Source organism: Neltuma alba, unplaced genomic scaffold (assembly GCF_004799145.2).
Source record: "Neltuma alba isolate B1F8T4 unplaced genomic scaffold, ASM479914v2 tig00002217_pilon, whole genome shotgun sequence".
NCBI classification, from domain to species: Eukaryota; Viridiplantae; Streptophyta; class Magnoliopsida; order Fabales; family Fabaceae; genus Neltuma; species Neltuma alba.
Genome location: NW_021632785.1, coordinates 1 through 25,111, shown reverse-complemented (window position 1 = coordinate 25,111; position 25,111 = coordinate 1). Strand labels below are relative to the sequence as shown.

At 35.0% G+C, this 25,111-nt stretch overlaps 2 protein-coding genes across 3 annotated transcripts; one reads left to right on the top strand and one right to left on the bottom strand.

Moving 5' to 3' along the window:
• Window positions 1-2,035: 2,035 nt before the first annotated feature.
• On the bottom strand, window positions 2,036-7,447 carry LOC114720298 (transcription factor TGA2.3-like). Of its 2 annotated transcripts, XM_028905944.1 has the most exons (13): window positions 7,398-7,447; window positions 6,763-7,077; window positions 6,008-6,111; window positions 5,274-5,347; window positions 4,973-5,173; window positions 4,731-4,790; window positions 4,599-4,658; window positions 4,320-4,397; window positions 4,137-4,188; window positions 3,233-3,504; window positions 2,801-3,049; window positions 2,336-2,515; window positions 2,036-2,302 (listed from the first exon to the last, which is right to left on the bottom strand). In XM_028905944.1, exons 2-12 carry the CDS (start codon window positions 6,798-6,800, stop codon window positions 2,369-2,371), a joined length of 1,335 nt encoding a protein of 444 aa, XP_028761777.1. In that variant the 5' UTR covers window positions 6,801-7,077; window positions 7,398-7,447; the 3' UTR covers window positions 2,036-2,302; window positions 2,336-2,368. The 2 variants fall into 2 exon arrangements, with proteins under 2 accessions (XP_028761777.1, XP_028761770.1); XM_028905937.1 differs by having other exon boundaries at window positions 2,036-2,515.
• Window positions 7,448-22,017: 14,570 nt separating this feature from the next.
• LOC114720320 (sigma factor binding protein 2, chloroplastic-like) lies at window positions 22,018-22,500 on the top strand. The gene has a single exon (XM_028905966.1). It carries the CDS (start codon window positions 22,018-22,020, stop codon window positions 22,498-22,500), a length of 483 nt encoding a protein of 160 aa, XP_028761799.1.
• Window positions 22,501-25,111: the final 2,611 nt, after the last annotated feature.

Sequence of the window (25,111 nt, the reverse complement as noted above, 5' to 3'; positions counted from 1 at the left end):
AGAACTGAGGCAGCATATTGGATGGGAGGCTTGATCCAATGAATACTGAACCCCAAAATGATACATTCGCCGATACCAATTTCGACTCTATTTACAGTGACACGTGGAGACGCCGAGAAATGTAATTTCTAATCAAGGTGGCCGACCGTCATGATTTGTGTGATTCCTCAGATAGAATAATTTCATAGAATAGATGGCTGCTTTGGTTTCCGTCAGAGAAGATCTGGTATCGGACCAAGCACCGGGGGAAGTGGTGTCATTCTTACCACGCGCTAAACCTGCTGCATGGCAGGCTTAATTCAGACAAGTGACGAAGAATTTGTTAATGTGCGGGTGCGTTTGTGTATATAATTAACATTATTATCATATACTACTTCTATTCCTAATTATAAAATTTTATTTATAGTTTATAAGCAAGGTTTTATATACGTCTTTAGATTTTCTACTTTATGAAACTATATTTTTTGCGATCCAGTTATAAAATACTCCTCTGATTCTTAATATAGGACCTAATTGTTGAGTTGATTTTGGTTTTAAATATAAGAGATACTTTTCATTTTTATTAATTTTTCATAAATTACCCTTATAGATACTCCCTCAACCATAAATCTATAATAAAGTAGAAGAGGAAGGGAAAATATTAAGGAAGATAATTAGGATGTTTTAAGAAAAATGTCATATTTCTTATAATTAACTAATTTACCTAACTTCTTTAATCTAATCAAATTAGTTAAATAGGTCTTATGTTAAAGACCGGAGAAGTATATTAATTGTATTAATAACTCACAAACAGAGTTTTTTATTTGTTTGAAAATGTTACGTTTACCATTGCAATTTAAAGCATTGTCAAGGTTTCTCAGTAAAAGCTGTGGATGTAAAATTAAATCAACATTCAATTCATGTGAATGCCAAAAAAACAAAAAAGCTATTTCTTATTCGGAACTTGACATATCAGGTCTTGAATAAAAATCTCTTAATTTTTTTTTTTGTTTTTCTTTTTGGTATGAAGTTCTTGATCTTACTAGAATGCCAGGCATATAAATGGACATTCTAAGATATTAGATATTATATCAAATACTATTAACTCATTACCTTCTTTATGAGAGGAGGCATGAGATTGAACTATGAGTTCTTGGCCATTTAAAGTTTTTTTGCAGAACCTTCTATAGTTAGATATTTTCAAGTCAATGGTAATGAATAGATAAACTTATCAGAATTGATATAGTTAGATATTTTCAAGTCAAAAGTAATGAATAAATAAACTTATCAGAATTGAAGTTAGATATTTAATACCTCTTCCCTTGTTCAATTATTTTCCTAGCAAATATGCAAAGAAATACACAAGATATTGTTTGTGGGCACTCTAGGCTTAATACTTCTAATAAAAATTCATTTAGAAAAAAGACAAGAAAATAATCGGCGGGTCGAATCATGGAAAATGAAAATACTCACTCCGGCAACTCCCCGACCTCTTTTTTATTCCCCCTTTCTTTTTGTCCATTTCTAAGTATTACGCTGATTAGGTTAAGAGTGGTAATAAAATAACTTGATTATGCTAAAAATAAATCAGTAATCATAGCGGCTGAAAAACGTGCCAACTGGGCTATATGTTTGGGCAATGAAATGAAATGAGAACCTGTAATTATAAAAAATTATTTTTTTTTTCAAGTTCATCTAGTTTTCACTTTCATGCTTGATTTTCTTAAGCTAAGCATATCACTAACCTCCAATGGCAGGGCGTGCGTCAATCATATTCCACATAAACGCAACCCAACAAATACGCACATGGAGAGATTCATATGCACAAATGCACCAACCAAAAACCATTAAAAGTAAAAGGGAGAATTACAATGAGGTCCCAAGTAATTAAAAAACAAGTCCCAGAGGTTGTCATTCTCACTGTAGGACTTGTTATTTCATGCTGCTCAGGTTGTTACTTGGGACTTTACAGTGATTATTTCTCTTGTGTGGGATTTGGATGTAATTCTCCCAAAGTAAAATTTAGTACATGAGAAATGAGATAAAAGAACTCCCCCCCAAAAAAAAAAAAAACCAAGAAAAATAGAATCTGACTTACGGAATACGATGAACAGACGCAGCCTAAATTACAAAAGCTATTCCATTTCTTTTTCTCCTCTAACGTGCCTATCTACAAATGACATATCCACACAAACAACTTATTTGAGAACATTTCCAACGTAAAAGTGAATGAGCAAAAAGAGAGCAGAAGAAAGATGTAGCAAAGGAGCGGTAGGTTAAGAGATAGACTGCACTAAAGGTGAAGAATTGATCAGATCTGACTTACAAACAACGCGTCCAAGGCTTCTAGAGGAAGTCATGTTGATAATATGGCGAGTCTTCACATAATTCATTCCCGTGGTCGGGCAAGCCACAGTGAGCTCAAGGCTCTTAGCCGACAGAAATAATCACCTATCGCGAGTAGAGCTCGAGCCGATTGCCGGATGGTTAATATCCGCAGCATTTGTTGTAATGTTTGCTGTCGTAGATTATCAGCCTGGTATATGGGAGGAAAAAGAGCATGGATAAATATATCACTATTATTTTTCTAAGGGAAAAATAAGATTATACTCTCTGATATATAAGACCTACAATAAATTGTGTGGTTTATTCCTTGGACTCCATGTGTATTAGAAAATGTATCTAGTTATTAGTATGAGCTACCACCTGCGGTTGAAGTTAGCCTATTCTTTGGCTCAAAGTTCCTGATTTCTTCTCAAGTTGAATTAAATGATAGTTTTTAGCTCTTGAGATATTGGGAAACAAGTAGGAAATGAATTACCTGGCGAAGGAACCTCTCAAGTGTGCCAAGCTTCCCCATGGCCTTGGCCATTTGGCCCATATAATGTGCCACGTTCGTGGATGACCCTGAAGGGTTGGGTGAATTATCAGCAAGGGTCTCGGCCAGTGATTGCTGCAATGCATCCATTCCTTGGGACAGAGCGTCTTCAGCCTGTTGGGAAGACTGCTGCAAGTTGTAGATGCCCATCATCTGTTGCTCAGTTAAGGACTCCAACTGACTTACAAGAAGCTGCACCAAGAGTCAATTCAGTTTGAAGTTAGACAGCATATTACGGAAGGATAGCTACTTCAGAACAACAAAAATAAAACCTATTAACTTCCAATCTCGTCAACAAGTGAGACATCTTTCAGATATTGACCAAGAATAGTTGAGTTAAACTAGTTTCTTCATCCATAAAAGAAATATTCTCACCTTCAGAAGGTCAGAAGAGCGGAAGCCTCCTATCCACATGAAACACCTCTCTGCTGGAGTCTTCCACAATCCAGACAGGATGTGGAAAACATCAGCTTTTGCTGCAGCACATTTCAGTCTGAAAACCTCATCAAAGTGAGTCATGATGTTGTCAACAATTGTACGCAGCTCAATATCTCCAGCATGGGAATTGACTGCAGCCTTTAGCTCATTGATTTGTTTATTATGCTCTTCTAACCATCGTGCATACTCTATATCAAATGCCATGGCACCTGTTACAGCAAACCAATCAAACCAATCATTTACAAATTAGGATCTGATTTACAAGAGCAGATAGTAGTTACTCTAAGTTTAATCCAAGTACGTTAGGCTCCATATCCTCTAACGTGAAAATTTCCGTTTGCTTCATGAACCCATGTCATGGAATACTTTATGGGGCACTCTCTACAGCAGGGCACAGAAAAGAACATATAGCCAAATTTAACTCATTAGCCCTCGGGGCAAACTAAACCTAAATTCAAGCACCCTAGATGGTCAAAAGAACATTCTTTTTAAGTAAGTTCCCATTTTCAATTGGAAGGATCTCTATAGCCTGGTTTAGAGCCTAAGTTATAAATAATAAAATAAAGTATGAACAGCTGGGCTTGTTTAGAAGTTCACATTAGAAAATCAATAATAGCATCAGATCTGCTTGCAGTCAATGTAAACATGTATGGATAAACTGATTGTCATGCAACCTATTCTTAGTGGGATGTCAAGCCAAGTGTTAGCGAGGCTGTATTGGCGATAGTTATAATTTTGCATTTGATATCACTGCACTGAATACCCAAGACATCTCAAAATACTGTTCCACCAAGAGGGGCATCGATGATAAAGTTCTCAAGGTTAAGGCTCACAGTAATACCATTTGCACTCAATGAATGGGATTGGTCTCCTGCACTTGAAATGAAAATGCCCTACAATATAATTTAAAACCTAATTAATGTTCATGTAATAAAATTATCAGATTAAGCCAAGTTTGCCTTAAAACATGCGGCTTCAGGGACGAAAAGTGCCAAATTTGAGCAGAGACGATAAGAAAAATAACCTGTTGGCGGGCTCGCTGAAGCTCCTGCTCAAGTTGGGTCAGTTTCAGCCTGCTACTTTCCAATTGTTGTACATATGCCTGAATATATTGAAAGGAATGAGAGATGAGGAAGAAAAGAATACATGAGCAGAATGGTAAAACATGACAAGTTACTGTGGATACAAACATTTTGACAATGCTCCATCCAGCAGTTGGGTAATTATTTCATTAAATTTGTAACAGAAAAACAATGTTACTAGAAGTCTAGAACGGAGGCAGTCAATACAAAAAAGAGCCTACCTTTTTCTTTAGTCTGCTTTTTCTGGCAGCCTCACGATTTTGAGCCAGCCGTCGCAGTGTCTGCATACATGACTGTTGAATTAGTCCATAGTGATGACAAGCTTATATTTTGTGATCATCATTAAATACGACCTTTTGATCTGATCTATCGTTGGAATCAGATACTGCAATAGATGAGCGGCCCCTTTCAGGCTGCAAAACAACATTGAAACACCTTATTTCGTGGAAGCATATTTTTATCAACTTAAATGTGGACATCAGCCAACATATTTGTTCAAGCATGAGATCAAAACTCGAGGCAGCATCACCAAAAGCCATTGAATTGGTGCATGAATTAAACTCCAGATATGATATAATGAAAGTAAAAGAATCACCCTTTGATTTTTAGAGTTTGTGTCATCTGTTGAAGTATCAGTCCTAGGGCTTGCATCTGCAATGTTTGACTCCCCCCAGTACTCGCGAGGGCCACCAGATATAGAAGCCAGATTAGGTTGTGTGTCTCTTTGTAATGGCAGTGTCTGAGATGCCACAATTGCAGCAGAGAGTCTCATATCTGAGGATGCTTGTGATGGTATCTTCCATAGGAAAGGAGAGGGTGAAGAAAGCAGGATTTCCAGTTATCTTTTAAGATTTATTGCTTTAACTACATGATCAGATAGACAAAGTAGAACATACCTTACTTAATGCACCAAGTTGAACATCGCCACCAAGAACCTGGCTATTTGATTTGATTTGACTGAATATTGGATCTAACAGATAATTATAGATGATAAAGTTATTAGAGATTAAATGAGGTACCAACTAGTGGGAACGACTTCTAAGACCATGAATTTCCATGACTATTTGTTGAGGTTTAAACGCCGGTTTTTGGTAGGAAAGTAAATCACATACTATTTGCTCCTGTCTCATCTATCACACTCTTCTTCCAACTTCTAATTGCGTTCGAAGAAGCATACTTGAGGAAACGAGTATCTTTCTTCCAAGAAAAGTAAGAACATTAAGATTTTACCCATGATGGGACGAGGGAGAATGGAAAGGCTAATGTTGACAGCAAGTTAACTACATGCCAGAACAATTCGAGAGGATAGGATTGATTGGGCTTCAAATGCAACAAAATATTCTGAGGCGCTGAAATGTGGGAGAAGAGTTCTAGAACATGGTGAATTCACGAAGTCAAACTAATAAACACCTTCCACAAGAAAGGAAACAATATTTCACAAAGAGAGTCGAAATCAACTGCTAGGCTTATGCTCATAGTATGATAGCAACGTTGAAAGCAGATGGAAAGAATATGATTCTCCAGTTGATACTTGATTTGGGGAGAGTCAGAGAGATACTATAATACATAGGACAAAACGTGTCTTTCAGGAAAATGAGATTGAGACAATGATCAAATGTGACCGACATACTTCTGCTAAGATTGATAGCATCATCTACACGAAATCCAAGTGATTGCTCAAGGGCTCCAAATTCAGATATTTGAGAATGATGAACGGCAGATCCCTCTATATCCCTGAAAATCAAAATAATCAAAACTTTTCGTCAAAGGTGGTGTTGTGAGATTCAGAAAGCCAAGCCAGCACTAAAATCTATATTATCAAGCTTATGACTCCCGGTATGACAAGACATTTATGAAAAAAATGTTGGCAAAAAAAAGAAAAACATCAATACCAAACTAATGATAATCTGCCAGGCAAAGCCTGAGGACACCAAAATTTGCAAGAATGTATAGTTTCATGAATTTGAACAACTTTGCCACTCTTTTCAGTGAGGATCACTGAAACAGCACCAAACGAAGTTTTTTTTTTTTTTGGAGCAAATATCAAACGAAGTTAAAAGGCGGATTTCTCTATTATATAAAAAATTTACGAGTGAAGTTTCAGTAAAATACATAGTTTGACTGTCTTCCTCCAACAGTATCAGTTCTCTGATAACATGACGAGCCATAGAGTTATAAGTTTGGGTTACAATTTTATAGTATATCCACCAGCTGGCCATATGCGAATAACCAAGACAGAAACAAAAATTTGGATCGAGTGAGGATTTAAGGGGCAAGAAACTGAGAAGGTAAAGTTAAAAAGGCAATACTTCGTTGCCAAAACCTATTGTGAATGACCAAAAGAGAAATAAACATAAAAAGAGAAGAGTGGTCCGAATGATTTACATGGAACTAGAAGGCAAATGTGGAGCGTAGCTTGGCATTTCGTTCACAACGTTGTTAGCTTCCTGAATGTTAACGTTCACGATTCTATTTTCCCATGAATAACCATCCAAAGCACGACCATCTTTTCTCTCACAAACCGCAGTCCGGGAAGGCCCTGACCTGAGCCCGTTTCATATAACATTTTAGAACCCAGCTCAGAAGAAACCTTAAAATCGCAAATTATTTTAAAGTTTTCTGAAGGAGACTGTCCTCTAAGAGCTTCTAAAAGGCAAATTTCCAGAGAAATTGCAACCTATGAAAGCAGGAGACTCTTGCCTTCACTCACATAACCAAGCAAATTAAGTTTTTGGAGAAAAACAACTAGACAGGGTATATAAAGTATGAACTGGTACTTCCACAAGCATCAAATGCAAAACTAACAAAACTCAAATCTTTAATGCGCTAAACATATTTTTTAGGAAGAAAAAAAGGTCCACCTCCTAAAAACAACGTGCACAAGGATAAACCTGAGTAGAAAAAGGCTCCCCAAAATTTTAACAAGAGGAGTTCACTAATAAACTTAGCAGACAAAAAATCACAAAACACCAATTATCCACAGATTAAACAATACCCAGAAGGAGCAACTGAAGGAATACCGCCAGCCCGAACCAATGTGAAGTTGATGATAAATACACAGCCCTTTTGACTTTCTTGATTCAATATAATGGTCCTTTAATATTTAATTAATTCTGCTCGGTATGTTTTATTGTTCTCCAACCCTGAAGTCTCTTTGTCGTTTTTCCATTTGCTGATTGGAATTTTTGTTTGCGACCATTTGTGAAAAGGTTTTATGCCCACCACATATGAAAAGAGAAGAATCAAGACATCAAGTCAGTTAAAAAAAAAAAAAAAAGCGGAAAATAAAGGTCATCAAGTTAAACTTTTGATCATTCTGATGTTAATGGCGGGAAAGAGAGTGAGGGGAAGAAGCGTGACGTTTAGGCCATTCCAATTCTTTCACACGTCCCTTTCGTATGAAACTGTCCTCCATTAGAGGTCGGAAAAGGGGAAAAAGAGAACTAATCTTTCCTCCCACTCCCATTTCAGTTAACTTTACCGCTTTTCGTGTTTGTCTTTTCCTGTTGATACTTTGATCAGAACCGCCCTAACTTTAATCTCATGGTTGGACGTTGTACCAGCTAGCTTTTCTTCCTAATATTCACCTCTCACTGGTCCCTGACCTTCACAGTTAGTGCAATGAGGGACAAAATCCAAAGTGCTCCTCGGTGTTGCGGATCCTCGATTTCCATCATAAGAATCAAATTGTACTAGATTTCTTTTCTTCATTCATAATAGGATTAACCAACTCTAAGAATCTGTCTTGATAGTTGGCAGAAAAAAGACTCTGTCTTTGTTTTTTGAATTAGACAATGATTTAAGATTACAAGCAAAATCGAAGCCACAAAGCGTTCATGCATGTCATTAAATTACAAGGTGGATGCGTAATAAATGGTTTCTAATGCCTATCTCAACCAATAATAAGGTTTGAAATTCAAATTTTATCCATGAAGGTAGTATGCACTTGAGGGTAAATCATCTATTAGCTCTCGACTTGTGTCATCTCAAAGTTGGTATAAATCTTGACATTGCATTGAGTCGTTGTATCTTGAACTCCTATTTGAAAGGATTGGTGCCCGAAACGCAAAAAGCCCAAACCAGGCGTGAATAAATAAGTTCTCTGTATGCAGACGGAATGGGTACTGAATCACGAACGCCAGAATCTGCCAAAAGCAAGCCCTTCCATGCACGTAAGCCAGCACCACCCGCTGCCATCAGGGCCAGGTAGCAGGGACAACTTGGAAGTGTTGTTACGTATTTTCCACTCTTCATTAATTTATATATGTACACACGCACATGCATACGTATAAGTGGGGGCCTGGGGTGATCTGCAATGTGCAGCAGCGCAGTATTGCAGGGTAGCTCTTGGGCGGCGCCGCCGTTGCGCCAGGTGGGAGAGGAGCAGGATGTTAAGTGGAGAAGGTGGAATGACAATGATACCCCTCTGTGCCAAAGTCAAGCAGGGAACTTGGACCCCCAGGATAATTGAATTTGAATCAGCTAGAGCAACCCACCTGCACTCATCGATTATTAGCAGTTTCCCATTGTTAATATCCAATTATTCAAGCTCTTACTATTATCTTGTCTGCGAATTAGTCCAAAAAGCCAACTCATTTCTCTTTCTTTCTTTTTTATTTTCGTTTTCTTCCTCACTCATAACCCTTGCAAGCTCCCATCCACCAACTGCAGCGAGTTAATCAAATCCCTTGGTTGGTTAATGATATGTTTCCCATATATGATCTAGAGTTCTCCTTGCATATTTTACCATCTACGCTTCGTGTTACTTCTTCTGGCAATCTATTTGACTCTGGTGCTTATGCGCCCCCTGTACCGCATTGCTAAATGCCAACACAAATTTTCAAGACTAATCGAAATAATCTTGCCCTTTTTTTCACACTCCTTGTGTATTGATATTCCCTCAACAACAATCAAGTAGAAGGGAGGAGAAAATTAAGAAATATGACTATAGTATTTTAGAAAAAAAATCATATTAATTGATTTAACTAACATCATTAATTTACTCAAATTAATTAATTAGATCTTACCTTAAGAACAGGGTAGCAGCAAATAAAAGTAATCTTGGCTGACCTGCCATCGACTTGTCACAATTATTCACGTCTTTGTCTATTAAATCTAAAATTGCATGACCTATATGCAGCGCATATTGATTTTATTCCTGACACACGGTCGATGTGAATCAACATTGGCTAGACATGACAAGTTGGGTGGTGATAAAGGGGTATTAGAAAATGCAAATCGAAATTAATAAGAGGTCTTGAGAATTGTCATTCTCACATTGTTTTTTATTGAACATTTCAATTTGATGGTGCTAGGTGAAAACGAGTACGTGAATAGTTCGTGAAATCAATTAAAAATCAGTGAAAATTATGAGTGTATTATTCAAGCACCTCAAATTCCTTTGAATCCAACCCCCTCGGGGGAGCAAAAACTGAAGCTAGAAAAAGCATGGGCTGCAGAATAATCAAGGACTCGCCACTAATGGGCTTGAAACACGTTGCTAGCCCAAAATGAGTTTGGTGCAGGCCATGCCTATCCGATCACCCAACTGGGCCTCGTTGGCCCAAATATAAACAGAACTGGGCCTTGTCAGGTCAACAAAACTGCAAAATCCCTCGCCGTGAGTACAATTGGTAAATTACACTTTCACGGGAGATTTTCATCCAACCAACATTTTTACTTTTCCATCGTATGGCCCAAGTCACTTGACCCCGAGCTTTATAAGATCATAGTTTATGCGAAACCTAATCTTTACCCGTAACCGTAAAAGGAAATTCAATTTGCCGTTTGGAGTAAAAAGGCTAGCAAGTTGTAGGTAGCTTTCTAATTATATTTTCTTAGTCCTTGTTTATCGTGCTTACGTGTGTGAGTTTTGTCCACTCTTTATTTAATATTTAATTTAATTCCATCGAACTAGGTGCCCCCGGGCAGAAGTCAACTGGTTAGTTGGCCGCTGTTCTGAGGGTGGATGACCAGCGATAGCACGCGGGCTCATTTATATATATACACACCACGCACACGCACACACAAATAGCAAGTCCATGATATATGTATATATCAAATCCAAGACAAGACAATCTTTACCAACCAAAGACACGTGAAAATTCAGTCATGTGACTGATTGGCCCGCAATTTATAACATAAAATTGACAATAAAATTATGACTATGAGAGAGAATCGTTGCCATTGGTGCATATAAGATCTGCAGCCTCGCTTGGGCAAAAAAAGAAAACAGTGTGACTTAGCGGATGGATAATCATAACAAGAAGGGGTTCTGTGGGCTTGTTAGCACCTGTTTGGATTGCCGTTAGAAGGAGAAAAAGTGCATTGAAATTGATGAAACTGATATTTGTAGGTAAATTGAAGCAGTTGGTTGTTTGGATAAATCTTTTGTACAACCAACTTTTGCCTCAAAAGTCAGTTGCGGTGGGAAGCTCAAATTTTGAGCTTTTACAGTTGCCAACATGGAGAAAGAAAACAAATGAAGATAAAAAGATAGATAAGTGTGTTTAAGTGGGTCTTATTTTGATTCAATAATTTGATTTTTTTAATAGTAATTTAATTATTTTTCTTAAATTTATCAACTTATATGTATACGATATACTATCTCAGGTTCTTAATGTAAAACCAAGGGAACTAATTTGAAGGATTATGAAAACTAAATAAATTACTTAATTATATTATATGTTACGTAATCTCTCTAAAATATTTATACATACCACTATATTACAAATCAATTTATAAGTCAGGCAGATTAGTTCGGAGAAAAATGATATCTTTTTCAGTCATTTTATATCTAAACTTACTTTTTTATTACTTATATAAACAAGTTTCAACCTATCAAACTGACTTTTATAAAAGTCAATCCAAACATAAATTACATTATACTAACTGACTTTTATTCTAATTAACATTTGCAAAAGTCATATGAAATAAAAGTCAGTTTTGCCACCACTAATCCAAACACACCCTAAGAAAATAGTACTGTTTCGATCCTGAATATAGGAGTTAATTAAGAAGTTAATGTTGTTCTTATATATAAAACATGTTTTATATGTTTATCAATTTTTTTAAAATTAATTCTATTGATATTCCCTCAATAATAATCAAGTGGAAGAGGAAGGGAGGGAATTAAGGAAGATATTTAAAATATTTTAGAAAAAATATTTCATATTAGCTAATTTAACTAACACTTTTAATCTATTTAAATTATTTAATTAGGTCTTATATTAAGAATTGGAAAAATATTTAAGAAATAATGATGGCCGCTTGTTTGATTAGCAAGAACTACTTGGAGAAGGCTCCATTGATTATATGCATTGACCGTTAAGGAGTTTCTGCCTCCGATCCTAATCATAAGATATCATTTATAACTGATTCTAATTATAAGACCTTATTTATAGTCTATAAATAAGGTTTTATAATTAGAATTAGAAATGATATTAATTAAATAGACTTCAAAAGCCCACCTTCCGGAGGACTAGGGGCGGTGATCCAGTCCATCACGGCTCCGCAACCCCATATATCTTCATCCACCGTGTAATCTCACATTGACTTGTTGGGGCTGCCAATGATCATTTTTAAATTCAGTATAAATTAATCCGATGACGGAAAAAATTCAGCCATTAAAACTAATTAATATATAAACTAGAAAATCTAAGCAAAATCGAACTGAGATTAAGTTAAATCACAATCACCTTTGCACTCTATTCAAATGCAAGAGATTCATTCTATTCCACCCATAAAAATCTTAACTTGCGATGAACAAGTCAGGAGTCAATGGCAAGAGACTCGCAATGGTTAAGGAATTGGGGTAGAAAGATTAGCTTCCAGGCTCTTCGTTTCCGCGGTAATTACATCAATGATGGTCGTGTCAGACAAAGCGATCCACAGGCAATGAATGCCTTGGATGTAATTACCCTGAATGAAGATCCACCCATAAAATGGTAGTAACCATGACGTGCCACACTCTCCTGCAGGTCTGGAGCTAATCATGCATATCCATCTGACCTCGTGACGTGTACACTAGGTTTTCGTTGACGTTTAATCACATCATTTTCTTTCAAATTTCATTCACTTATTAATTAACTTCACTGCGCCGCCTTGCCCGTTTCATCCATTTCATGACCTCATCAGCTATCTCTTAATTCCACCCCCCTTTACCATCAGTGTCAGTTCCGTTAAGGAAGATATATATATACACACACCCATAGGGCTTTCTCACATTTGTCCACTCCTTTCGTTTTCATTGCGTGTTAATTCAAATACCATCGGTGCATTGAACTAGAATATCAATATATATGAACAGAATAATAATGGAATGATTTGTTCTCTTTAAACTGGCATATCCCATATTCCGATGATGAGCTCCAGGCTGTAATGTAGACGACTTTAAACTTGCGTAAATAGCCATCCAAGTGTTTGATTTTTTATTTAGTTTTGTTTGTTCGAGAATCGACCATCACGTATATGCAGAAAAGTAGCAGGGGTTGATGTTGAAAGGTTTGAATCAACCTATAGGAAGAGACCAGAAGAGAAAGGTTTGTAAGAAAGAGACTGTTGTAACATCAGAACGAGGCACCATGCATGATGACAAATTAGGTGGGAACATCAAAAGTAGAAGTAAAAAGGAAATCGGCGCATCATCATTAAATGTCTTCTGGGTTGATGAGTTGAACCATGTTAATTACAGCGAGCCTTTCATTAAATATACCTACACAGAAGAAGCTCCATTTCATGTCCACTTTACGTACTATTATACACCTCGCAACAGCCAAAAGAGGGTACTTTTGTATGCTTCCTGTTCAAACATCTCTTTGTTCTTCCCGGGGAGAGGGAGAAGATGAAATCAAAGCTGGGTCAAGAAATCACCATCACTTGCCTGGGGCAATCAGCAGTAAATTAAATGACGACATTAATTGCATATCCTTGTATGCCTGATTTTATGCAGTTTATGGTCACATAAAATACTCTTTAATTAGTAACCAAGAGATTATAAGTTTAATCCTGCTTGTAATTTCAAATGATTAGTCCCATTAAACTGAAGAAAAATAATAGAGATATAGGGTCCGTTTGGATTAGTAGTGAAAAAGTAACTTATTTTCAATCTGAAATAAGTGAGGTTGGATAAGAGTTAGGTTGAGTAATGTGATTTGTGTTTGGATTGACTTTTATAAAAATTAGTTTATAAAGTAAAAAATTTATTTGAATTATAATTGAATAAATAAATTTAGTTTGTAAAATGACCAAAATAGATATGACTTTTATTAAATAATAAAAAATGATTAAAATATGAATTTACAAAATATAATAATTTTAAATTATTGTAATAGGAAAAGTTATATTTGATAATAAAATATATTTAAATTAGAAATTGAACAAATAATATTACATAATTAATTGGATGATATACTCTACATAGTTCATGTAAATATGAAATAAAAAATAATATTAAAAGTTAAAATATTATAAAAACTCTTAAAAATTATTTTCAAAAGAGAATATTAAAAATAAATAACTAAAAAATAATTGGGAAGCAAAAATATATATATATATAGATAAGCATAAGAACAACAACATAAATATAAGGGCAAAAGTGTCTTTTAATTCTAAAAAACTACTCTTACATAAGACATAAGTAAATTTTGGATATTTTTCTAATCGTGCTTTAAAAATAACTTTTAACTCATAAATCAGATTCATTAAAAACTGTGACAAATAATTTTCAAATTTACAAATTAACTTATTACATTTGCGAGCTATTTTTGTCCTCCCAAAGTGTCTTGCCAAACAGGCTGATAATCATGTTGGGAAGGTGTGGGGGCGCATAGTGGCGGAGTGCAGGGGAAAGCAAGTAGGCAAGCGGGGAAAGATGCGATGAGGAATCACTATTTTGTCGTGTCTGCCTCCTTGATTCCATTTGATGATTATATTACTCTCGCCCTGATTATTTGTACTCATGGGAGTTTCTAGTATTAAATAGTTCGAATCTTTCATTTTCGTTCTTATTAAGAGAACATTAAATACAGTATATTTTCTCTCATTTATTTTCTCTTTCTGCACATTTACTATAATTAATAGGAATAGAATTAAAAATGAAGCATTAAAAAAGGGTATAAGTGACAATTAAAAAAGATTAAAATCCCTTCATGCAAGTAACAGATAATAAGAACCGGAGTGGTGTTGGAGATTGTGACATGCACCCTAGTGGGAAATTAATGGACACATGATGACTCTTCTTCATTAATCGTTCATGAGTCTCTGCCTTCCTGTTTTCTACGAGTTGCATACAAACCCATGCTAGATTGGCTGGTTTAGCCCAAAATTAGTGAACTGGCCAGGTAACCATTCTGGTTGAGTAGGTAGACCAGAGTCAAATTGATTTGAGAGTGACCCAGTGTAAACTGGAGCAACCTGATTATCCTGCCTGGTTTGGTGGGTTAACTTGGTTGTTTAAAAAAAAAAAAAAATTTGAGCCAAAAACTATTTTTCATTCTTAAGCTATTGATAGTTATTAGTTTAGTAATTAATAGATTGTAGGTAGGAATATTTTTTTCATCACATAATTTTGATATTTTGCTAGGATTAATGTATAATGAGAATATGATACTATGATGTCAATTTGTAAAAAAATTGTCAAGAAGGCTGGAAAAAATTGTAAATATATAATTATTTTATTTGTAATTTAAGGTATTGAATTAATATATAGTTTTTAGATAGCATGATGAAAATTTAAATTATTTTTTGAACTTTTTATTTCCCACTAGTTTGATGTTCAATTCGACTCCAATCTGACCCACTGATTCTTAACCTACTACCTTGACTGATTCAATGATTGGTCCAATTTTTAATATTTTGGGTTTAATTATGCATTCACAATTCATATATAGAGATCTCTCCCATCTATGCATAAATCTCCCTATATATGCACAAAATCCTTCTAATTAAGATTTTACTTCAGACATATGGAACTTTCATTGCAAACAACAAAATATATGAAATTATAGGGTTTATATTCACCTGGATTAATCAATTTTATTGGCCTTGATTCCATTTTATTGGAACTTTCAATTTACAGTGATAATTTATAAATTAAATAACGTGATTTGTTAAACCAGTTTCCTAATATATTCATGTATACTCCTCTAATCCTATTTATAAGTTATTTCCAATATATTTCACACAAACCAAGAAAAATCTTAAACTTTATTAACTCTAATTTAAAATTTAATTACCTTTCAACTTTAATCCTATTTAATATACATTATACTTTATGTAAACAAAATCAACACAATAATAAATAGAGGGTAAAATTATACATCCATGCAAAAAATTTCTCTCGATGCCCCATAAATAGGACAAAAAAATATTTTTTACTTTCTGTCTTATAAATAAATAAGATGAAATGAGCATATTGGTTTTACAGTGCTGGGAGCTTGCAAGGTCGTGCGGTGTGATGTTTCGGTTCATGGGTACTTAATTCGGTCGCGTTGGTGGATTTTAAGTTAATGCAGTTATGTCTCGTTAATATTCATATATTACTCATTTCGGTTAGTTGCAACAGACATGAGGTAATTTTCATAAAACATCTCTATATAAGATTAGTTTATTATATCATATTAGATAAATTAGTTTTTAAAAAATGATAAATATTGTAAGTAAAGTTAATTGAAATATTATATTTAGTATCATAGTCCTGATGAAATATAGAAGTTAATTAGGAGTTAAATTTGATCTTAATTCTTAAATACAAAACATTAGTCCATTTTATCTTATAAATTTATAATAATTTTTTCAAAAAATTTCTATTGATTGTAAAAGATAATTTCATAATACATGATCAAATAAGATATTTTAAAAGTAAATATATATTTGTTATAAACAGTCAACTTAACTAATTTTTTTAACTTCTCTAAATTAATTATGTAGGTTTTATATTAAGGATCATAGCTATGAGGTAGTATATTATAAAATTTAATAAATCATATACCTACAATCTATAGAGAGTTTTAAGCTTTATTATAAATTATAAATAGATTGATGTGCTTTCAATTCGTACATGGATCTTTTATATAAACAGTACCTAAGGTAACTGATAAAACGTACAAAACAATTAAACATTATATATTATTTGTAAAGGAAAACTAATTTATAAGTCTTTATAATTATTTTCAATTTTGATTTTTAATTGAGTCCTATAATTTTTTATTGTTAGATCTCTTAGTCCTTATCGTTAAGTAAAATGAAACACCATTAAAAATTTCTGTTACCTTCTCTCCTTCCCACCATATCATCTTCTCGGTTTTGTGTCTACTCCTCACAACTCCTAGAAAGCAGACTCCCATCTCACTCTGTAAATTACTACCTTCGGTAAATAGGACCTCGTTTATAGATTACAAACGAGGTCTTATAAATAGGACTAGAGATGGTACATATTATTAGAAGTTTTTTATTCTTTTTTATTTATTTATTTCAAGACTCAGATCCTCAATTGACCAAAAAAAAATTAAAGTTTAATTTTTTTGCTGTGATTTTTGGGTTTCTTCTTCAATGAGGATATGAGAAAGCAAAAGAAGAAAATCAAGCTGTTTATCATGTCTCCCTGTTGTGACTTTCAAATTCGTTGACCATACCAAGGGGAAAATCACTGCTTGTTATTGTTATCTTCAACACCCCTCAAAATTCTGTAGCTGTATTTGAAATTAATTTGTAATTTTGATCATTCATCTTAATAAATATAACCTTCCCGTAAGGGTCAAAGTACTCAACGAGGAAATTTTTTATAACTAGTAATATTGGGAAAATTATAGGATAAACACTGAAAAAATGGTTTTGAAACCCACAAGCACCCTAGTTCACCAAATAAAAACTAAGAATTCGGAAAGTCATGACGTTCTTCTGCTAGCTCAGCGTGATGTTTACCAATCTCACATTCAAGGTATTATTTCATCTCAGATTTTTAATTATGTAAAAGCATGTCAGACTTGTCATGGACAAGTGGGAGGGAATAGTGAGGCCAGGAGAGTATAGGGCAAGAAGACGATATAATGAAAGTTTTTAACAGAGTTTGTTCATATTTAACGGCAGGGACCAATGGATCGAAAGTAGAAAATTAAAAGATCTAATAAAAAAAAGTATAAGGACTTAATTTAAAATTGATAAAAACCATAAGGACTTTCAATTTAGTTTTCCTTATGTATAATTCACAAAAAAAACTATTTAAGTTTTTTCGATTGTGCGTAACATATATGGCAACTCATGTCTGTTCAGCGGTTAAAAAAAGCAGTTAGCGAAAAGAAAAAAAGAGTTGGGAAAAAAAAGGAACGGGTATGCGGAGAAAAATTAATTAATTCTCCTTGTACGGAGGAGTCAATCAGGATTTTCATTGATTACTTTGGTGAAAACGGGTATGCGGAGAAAAATTAATTAATTCTCCTTGTACGGAGGAGTCAATCAGGATTTCATTGATTACTTTGGTGAATGTCGACTAAGAGGGTGTCAAGGTAACTCAAAAATACTTTTCAAAAGTATTTTTTATAAATTGAAACAAAGTTTTTTATATATTTATTTCATATATTATAAAAATATTTTTAAAATTACTGTTTTGTTTCTATTCAAATAACTCATGAATTGGGCGCATCAGGGACAGGGAAGCAGGGCCCCAACAAATAATAAAAGAGATGCATGCAGAGAGTTGAGGCTTGAGGGAGTGTGGGGGCTGATGGGGAAAAGCCGAAAAGGCTTCAATGCCAGGCGAGGACTAGGAGAAACGTGGAAGAATGTTGGCCGTCCCAAAAATGAACGTTGGATAACGCATATGGCTGATGAGAGGTTAGTGCAACGCTGCGCATGAGTTCTTAAAAGTCAAGCCGGTCGTCTGGACGGCCCGCGTTCTTCCACGTCGCTCCTAGTGCTGAATCCAGATCCCTCTGGACTCGTGAGAACGTCCCTTTGAACTCACGTTTTTAAAATCGCTATTAATTGCTGCCGCTGCATGGCAGATCACAGCCTGTCAAAACCCCACCCCGCAAAAACTTCCCCTTTCTGTGTGCCCGCTGCCCACGGCACCCAACTTCTACCCCTTCATTTCCCTTCATTTCGTATACGGAATATCCCCGCTCCTCAGCATAAAATTAATTAATTTTTTATTCGTTAAAAATATATATTAATTTTTTAAAAATATTCTCTTAATTTATTTATATTGAAATCGTCTTTTCATATAATGTGTAACATGTAAATTATAGTTTAAGAAAACAATAATTAACGATAAATAAATATAAAGAATAAAGTGTACGAAAATTTCATATTTATAATCAAGTTTAATTCTCAACTGACTTTTATATTAACAGCAGAGATGTAGTGCTATAACAAGGCTGTCACATTGCACAGTTTAATCAGCCCTCGATTTATCCACTTGCATGCGCTCAAGTAGCTCTCCTTCACTTGATTTGCTGAATAGTTTCCGCAACATATAACGTGATGCGTCAAATATAGTTTATCTGGTGGTATATACGTAATGTTACTGATAAGCAGGCGTATATACTCGAACAGCGAGTAGAGTCGTTAATTGATTACTAATTTACTTTTTTGACCAGCGATTACTAATTTACTATTACGGTACCAAGCAATAATCTTAAATGGATATAAAATATTGTGACCTTGTTATTCATGATAATAACTTGTCACCTAACAAGCTGATTTCCTAATAAGAAGCTTGACGCGCCCCACAATATTACGAAGAAAGCTTGTTCAATTAAGTTCGTATCTAGTTAATTCGTTGAGTCGCACTGTCGGCGTATTTATTTATTTATTTGTTGCCATATCTGATAACATGATCAATATATTGCTTTCTAGGACCTGACTGTGTCGGTAGAAAATATTAATCAACCAAACAGGCTCATACCCACGTGATAATTAATTCTATTTATAGAAAACAGACATTTGATGTGTCCCGTGTGTAATACAAATATGTACATTAGATATGCAAGGACATGGGATAAAACGAGCTTGCATTTGAAAGTATTGTTTACTATTAGAAGCAGCAGCAGTTGTTATTGTTATTATTTTTTTGGTAAGTGTTATTGTTATTATTTATTATTGACACTCTTCGTCCAACAAAAATAATTCACACGCACACAAGGAGAATTAATTAAGTTTACAATCCTACGCTTAAAAAATGTGCCGAATATCGTTGTGTCTCAAAAGCACCCACGAAGTAATTAATGTGCCCTTTTTTCAGAAAAGGGGGATGCAACATAGTACAAAGATTCTCAGGAAGTCATCTGTTCTAATATTACTCCGTCCAAACATGTTTTACTGAGAAGTTCTAATAGAATTTGTCGCGTTAGTATTGGCGTGATTTGCATCTAGTTAATATATGCCCAATAGGTGTGTTTTGTATTGGGAAAAAAAATATTGCCCCATAACCATTGCGTCACTACGTGCGTATATATGTGTCAATGTATGCTCGAAACATGCGATCCTTTTGTTGTGATTGGGTTTTCAATTTTCAAACAGTCACGAAGGAGTCAATTAATTTTAAAGGAAGTTTGCAGTTTAGCGGCCTTTGATATTTCTTTCTATTTGTAATATTCTAGTTCTAATCTTTAATACAAGATGCAATGCCGTTGGCCCAAAAAAAAGGAGAGAGATAAAATCGACTATATTAGGAAAACTAATGAAGCTAAATTAATTAATTATAGCTTATATTACATAATTTTTTTAAAACACGTATGTGTATTATTGGATTATATATATCAGTTTACAAGTCATGAAATTTAGGTTGAAAAAAAATATAAGTATTTTAAGGTAATTTATTAATCTTACTTAATCTTTCTAAATTTATTAACCGAATCTCAAATAATTACTGGTAAAATAAAAGCAGTGATCAGGGATATTGACGAGCTAACCAATTTTGGTAATCTAAAGAAAGTCAAAGCAGGAACTGTTGTTGTGTGGAGCAGCTCCGGGAATTTGGAAGAGGCACCCACATAAATCTTATCTGGACAACTGGTAATTAATTATTGAAAAGGGGACGCCGCAACAGATGCGTTTTGATTGCATCCATGTGTGGGCGAGTGGATCGGCTTCGTTTGATTCATTTCAAGAAAGTCAAGGCACGTGCAGTGGGAAAAAAAAACTACTCCTCATCAGCTAATACGTATCATATGTATGTGTCTGTTTTTACGAAACCACTACGTTAATTTCATTTAGAAGAATTCAGATGAGCTGATTGCCTTTTCCGCGCGACCTCACCAAAGTCACCGCCACGTTGTTTTGGTAGCTTTGAAACCATACACGCATTTCAGATATTTGAGTGCCTTCTCCTCCCAAAACAAAACCCAACAAAGAAAACGTCCATTTCATATATTTAAGCGTCAACCGTCGAGGATGATTTTTTCATTCCTTCCCAACTCAAACTAGTTCAATTCCTTGGCCACAAAAAAAAAAAACTAGTTCAATTCCCACGACAAAACCCTAACCGGGGGGGGGGGAGGAAAGCCTGCTTTATTTTAAAGGCCGAATTATTTTTTAAATCTGAATTTGTTAACAATACTCAATACTCTACGATCAGCAACAAAATTTCATTAATATTTGTTCATGACTAGATTAGACTTCAGAGAGCTAATATTATTAATTCGAGTATGGTATATATACTACTTCTGATCCTTAATATAAAACTTGTTTGACTTTTAATGTGGTCCTAAATATAGACCCCATCTATTTTTTTTCATATCTATATATTTTTTTCAAGTAGTCCTTATAAGTTGTATATGTTCAAGGTTTCATCAAATAATACTCTTTCGGTCCTTAATATAAGACCCATTTAACTAATTTGATTAGATTAAGCAAGTTAGGTAAGTTAGTTAATTATAAGAAAAGTGACATATTTTTCCTAAAACACCATAATCATCTTTCTTAATATCCCCATCTCCCTCTTTTACTTGATTATGGTTAAGGGAGTATCCATAGGGGTAATTTAGAGAAAATTGATAAATATGAGAAATGGCTCTTATATTTAGGATCAAAACCAACTCAAGAATTAGATCCTATATTAAGGACCGAAGGAGTAATTCTAGTTAATACAAATTATTAGTGAGAATATTTAAAAAAAACATATATTTATCATAAACAACTAATTTAACTAATTTTTAAATTTTTTTAAATTAATTAATTAAATCTTATATTAATGATTGAAGATAATTATGACAAGGGAGGACAAGGATGATAGCGCTGAGAAGCATGGGACCACTCCGGCCGGAGCCAACTTGAGGACCCATGACATCATCATGAGTCCAGCCCTCTGCGTCAGCAATCCACGTGGCAGCATTATTGATGCGCTCATGGCATCAGAAACCCGTTATTCTCCCTTATCCCCATTCGCAGAGACGGAGCGTGAGACACACTCGCCAGCTTTCGTACAATAAATTATCCCATTTCCATATAAATTGCTGTGCGCCTCTTCATCCCTTTGGCCTTCGGCGCTCCCCTCACCTTACCTTCCATTCCATCGATCCTCGTTTTCGCCAATAACAAAGTTTCGCTTGGATCTTCGAAATCAAAGCTTTCCCAGAAACTCGCCTGATAAAAAGATCAAAGCCCTTTTAGCCCTTTCATGTGAAGTTGGAATCTTGAAGAGAAATGGACAGCAGCGTGCTACAGAGGACACCGACTAAAAGAAGCGACAAATTCAAGAAGAAGCCCATCAAGGTAGTGTACATATCCAACCCCATGAAGGTGAAGGTCCTCCCCTCGGAGTTCATGGCCTTAGTGCAAGAGCTTACAGGTCAGGACGCCGAATTGCCGGCGGATCTTTCCAGATTCCAGAACCCCGACATCGACGGTGGGCATCAGTCGTCGGATTCTGATCATTCGTTGGTCACAAAAAGTACTGGCAGTCATGAAAGTGATCACACGCTAGTGATGCCTCAAGTGGACCCTATTTTTAATAATTTCGAAGGCCAACTTGGAAGCTCAATGGGGGAGGGATTCGATCCATTTGATCATCATGTTTTCGCCCCTGATCAGATGATGGACGACATTTCAGCTTTCTTACCCCGTGGTGTGTTCTACGAATCTGATCTAGTTGACGAGGAGCCGAGCGGAAATATTGACGCAGTGTAATTACTAAAACTGCCCAGTAAGCTCGATTATTCCCTCCGGAGAGGTCCTATATTTCCTGGAAACTTGTTAATTTTCCGATTATACTATATGTACTGTCTTTGTCTATATATAATATAAATACTTTATGTATGTCAGAGAACATGCTTATTGATTAACTGTAGCTTTGACAATAACTTTGTTCAATTTGATTTGATGTTGGATTTGGGTGTGAAAGAAGAGAAATCCCTAACACTACACCTAGGAATGAGTAGTTTCTTGAAGAAGATTGGCGGCAACATCGATGGAAGGAAACCTAGCTAATCTTTGTTTCAAAAAGTTCTTCTGATCATTATTGATTATTAGTTGAATTGAAGATGGCGGTGCAGTCAGTTTTGAAATTGCTTGATTGATAAAGAGTAAAGTAAAATTAGTGGTTCAGATTGATGGCGTTCCCTGTGCGTATATGCATATATATGATGATTACGCTTGCTTACTATTGAGGATCACAGGCACTTAGGGAAGTGTGAAAACGAAGAATGGGATAGAGCTTAAGGTTTTAGTCATGGTAGAATTGAAGAGTCTTTGAGGTGATTGAAGAATGCTTGTGAGGGTTGTCCTAAGTCCTTCTGAGTAAGTCCCGGTTTAATTAAGATCTTATACAGTGCGGAGAGGCTTTTATCAGATCAAGTGCAAAATTTATGGCAAATAATAATGATAAGAAATAATAATACTCGGTCAAGGAAAATTACGTGGATAGTACTTGTTTTTACACTAATAAATTAAACGCTCAGCCTGGGTTAAGATAATCAAGCGTGGACGTGGTTATAAATAAATGTAGAGAATATAATGCAGAGAAATTGCTTTGGAAAGATCTTTAATATTTACAACTTCCATTGGTGTGGAACTTTCCAGCTTGCTGTGGCATGGAGGTTAAAGTAAACTATACACAAGTACTTGTCTTTTGTTAGCCATTTGTAGGTTTTCACTTTCCATATATATATGTATATGTATATATATGTTTGGCTGCGCTGGTTATTAAATTACTATGATTTTAAAGTTGTGATAGTGAGAAATTTAGAGCTGGGAAAGTGATCTTTATCAAACTTCTTGTCTCTTTATATCTGTACATAGCGGTGGTCTCATCCTGTGCCATACAAAGCCCAACTTGCTGCTCTCTGTTAAGGCCAGATAAATATCAATGAGCCATCTTATTTAAGACGCCGAAGCTGAACAACTTTCGCCTATTGATTGCTACTCCCGGTTCATAACAAATCATTTTATAAAAAGACAACGGTTGTTTTCGCTCTTCATAAAATTTAGTAAACTAATTATAACATATTTTTTAAAATTCTCTTCATATAAATTAATCCTCAATCTACTGAAGAGTGTGCATCTTTAAAATTCTCTTCATATAGATTAATTCTCAATTTACTGAAGAGTATGCATCTTTGATTTTATGGTGACGGATGTAAATAATAACTTCAATTAAGAGTAATTTTGGAATGTTAACATAATTTTTGGGGAGAAATATTTGCAACAAAGTTTAGTGGCTTTTATTAATTTACGTAATCTGGGTTAAAAAGAATTTATATTATGAATACAAGGGTACTATTATTTTTGTGTCAAGAATATATTAATGAGGAATAATTGAAGAGATTTCCATTATATCGGTGCCAAAAAGACGTCAATGATCTCTGTTGAGTCCTTATATAAAATTTACTGCCATCTATTTACTTTTAACAGTTAGGCCTGACGCTATCTTAATTTTGATGGTCACATATATATACACACTGCTGGGTTAGAGAGAATTCATTGATAGCGACATTATCTTTTCAGAAAGCAATTCTAAATTCAAGTGTTGTAACTGCGCATTTCAACATAGTTAATATGATACTGATATTGCATGTAATGTACGGTAGACAAATTCGGGGAAATGGGCAAAAAATAGAAGCCCACGGATTTGGTAGTGAACGGACCAGTTGCCAAATCGGAGCGAGTTAGGAACAAATGATGTGTGGGTGGGGTGGGGTGGGGTGGGAGGGGGGGAGCGCGTATTTACGCAGGTAGCCATATTCACTTGGTTTGATTATAGTTCTCATGAGAAAAAGGATAAATTAAGTACTCTTTTGATTCTAATATAATATTCATTTTATAATATATAAATGAGTTTTATATTTAGAATAAATAGTAATTAAATGCAACGTGTGTGGAATTCATCGAGGGTTGAGCTCGCAGCTCCTGTTTACTTCCGCCAGTAAATAGCAAGCGGGCCTTAATTTGAGCCGTCTGGACGGAATATAAACTAGTGGGTAGGTTCCGCCACCAGCCACTTGCCGTGAAAGGCAGCTAACTGTAGCCAAAAGGTGTCGACATACGAAAACAAACCTTGTCTGCGGTTGCGGTCTATTCGCACTTAGGAAAGAATGGATAGTGACACTGTTGCAATAGAATTCAACTTGCAATCTGTAAAGCAGCCGATTGCTATTTGATACCCCCTCAAAAATAAAACACTGCTTCATATATCGGAAGGTTTGCGTGTGCGCACTGAAGACTAAACTGTTGAATTTATGACACAGAGCCTTAAATTGTTTCCTCCCCCCGTATATAACGTATATGGCTTACGAAATTAGCA